The sequence below is a fragment of the Meleagris gallopavo genome (assembly GCF_000146605.3).
Source record: "Meleagris gallopavo isolate NT-WF06-2002-E0010 breed Aviagen turkey brand Nicholas breeding stock chromosome 7 unlocalized genomic scaffold, Turkey_5.1 Chr7_random_7180001853051, whole genome shotgun sequence".
NCBI classification, from domain to species: Eukaryota; Metazoa; Chordata; class Aves; order Galliformes; family Phasianidae; genus Meleagris; species Meleagris gallopavo.
The window spans coordinates 1-1,105 of record NW_011096936.1 but is presented as its reverse complement, the minus strand read 5'-3'; the positions used below and the strand labels follow the sequence as shown (position 1 = coordinate 1,105).

Sequence of the window (1,105 nt, the reverse complement as noted above, 5' to 3'; positions counted from 1 at the left end):
TGGGCTCACTTGCTATTTTCCCCCCTCTCACACTTACCTATCCATACATCTCCATGTAAATAATGACAACTACTTGTGCATTCCAGTTCAATCTGAATAGTCATGCTGAATAGTTATGTTCAAGCTTGTAATTCCAAAGATAACGTCTTCCTTCTGTTTTAGGCTTGGACTTGAGAGAGCGGACACAGCTGAAAAGGCTCTTACTGTCATAGTTGATTTGCTAGAAAAATACGGCCAGGGAGGAAACTGCATGGAGAGCCACATGGCCTTTACGTACCATAACAGCTTTCTGATAGCTGACAGAAAGGAAGCGTGGGTGCTGGAGACATCAGGAAAACACTGGGCAGCAGAAAAAGTAGAAGGTATGGATGATGCTCTCTTTAAGTATTTTGAATGTGGTGACAAGTGGCAATTTTCTAGTTTTCATTTACCACTTCATGAAGGCATGGAACTAGCCTCAGGACATGGATGGGAGTTGCATCTTAGGGTAGCAGGTTCTCAGAGGGCCTTTTCAGAGTCAGAGATGACCACTTCTGCACTTGGAGAACAGAGGACAACAAGAAGGCCAGGATGAGAACAGCAGCAGTACGTATAATCTTAGGGATGGTAGTAATCAATTCAGTTTGGTGCTGACAGGGTCAGTGTGCCCTGAGGTGTCAATCTGTCTTTTGAAGACTGAGAATGTAAGGATGGGAACAGTCAGGACAGAGCTTGACATATGATGGTAGCAGTGGAATTAAATGTAAACAGTAGGGCAGGAAAAAGCGTTCACTGTATTCAAATGATTCATTCTTCACCTTACAAACAGGAGGTGTGCGGAATATTTCCAACCAGCTCTCTATCACAACCAAGATTGACAGAGAACATCCGGAGATGAAGGAATATGCCAAAAGCAAGGGCTGGTGGGATGGGGAAAAGGAATTTGATTTTGCTGCCACGTATTCTTATGTAAATACTGCTAGAATGACTACATCCAGAAGCCGCTATTGTGAAGGCTACAAACTTCTGAACAAACATAAAGGTATCATTTTTTGTATTTTTTTAAGACTGTATGGTGAGCTACATTAATTTAAATCATAAACGAGTAAACCTCTGATGTGAGCAA

General features: G+C 42.2%; 1 protein-coding gene across 1 annotated transcript; it reads left to right on the top strand.

Moving 5' to 3' along the window:
* Nucleotides 1–42: 42 nt before the first annotated feature.
* LOC104915468 (secernin-3-like) lies at nucleotides 43–1,099 on the top strand. The gene is made up of 2 exons (XM_010726364.3): nucleotides 43–362; nucleotides 809–1,099. Exons 1-2 carry the CDS (start codon nucleotides 116–118, stop codon nucleotides 1,066–1,068), a joined length of 507 nt encoding a protein of 168 aa, XP_010724666.1. The 5' UTR covers nucleotides 43–115; the 3' UTR covers nucleotides 1,069–1,099.
* The last annotated feature ends 6 nt before the right edge of the window (nucleotides 1,100–1,105 follow it).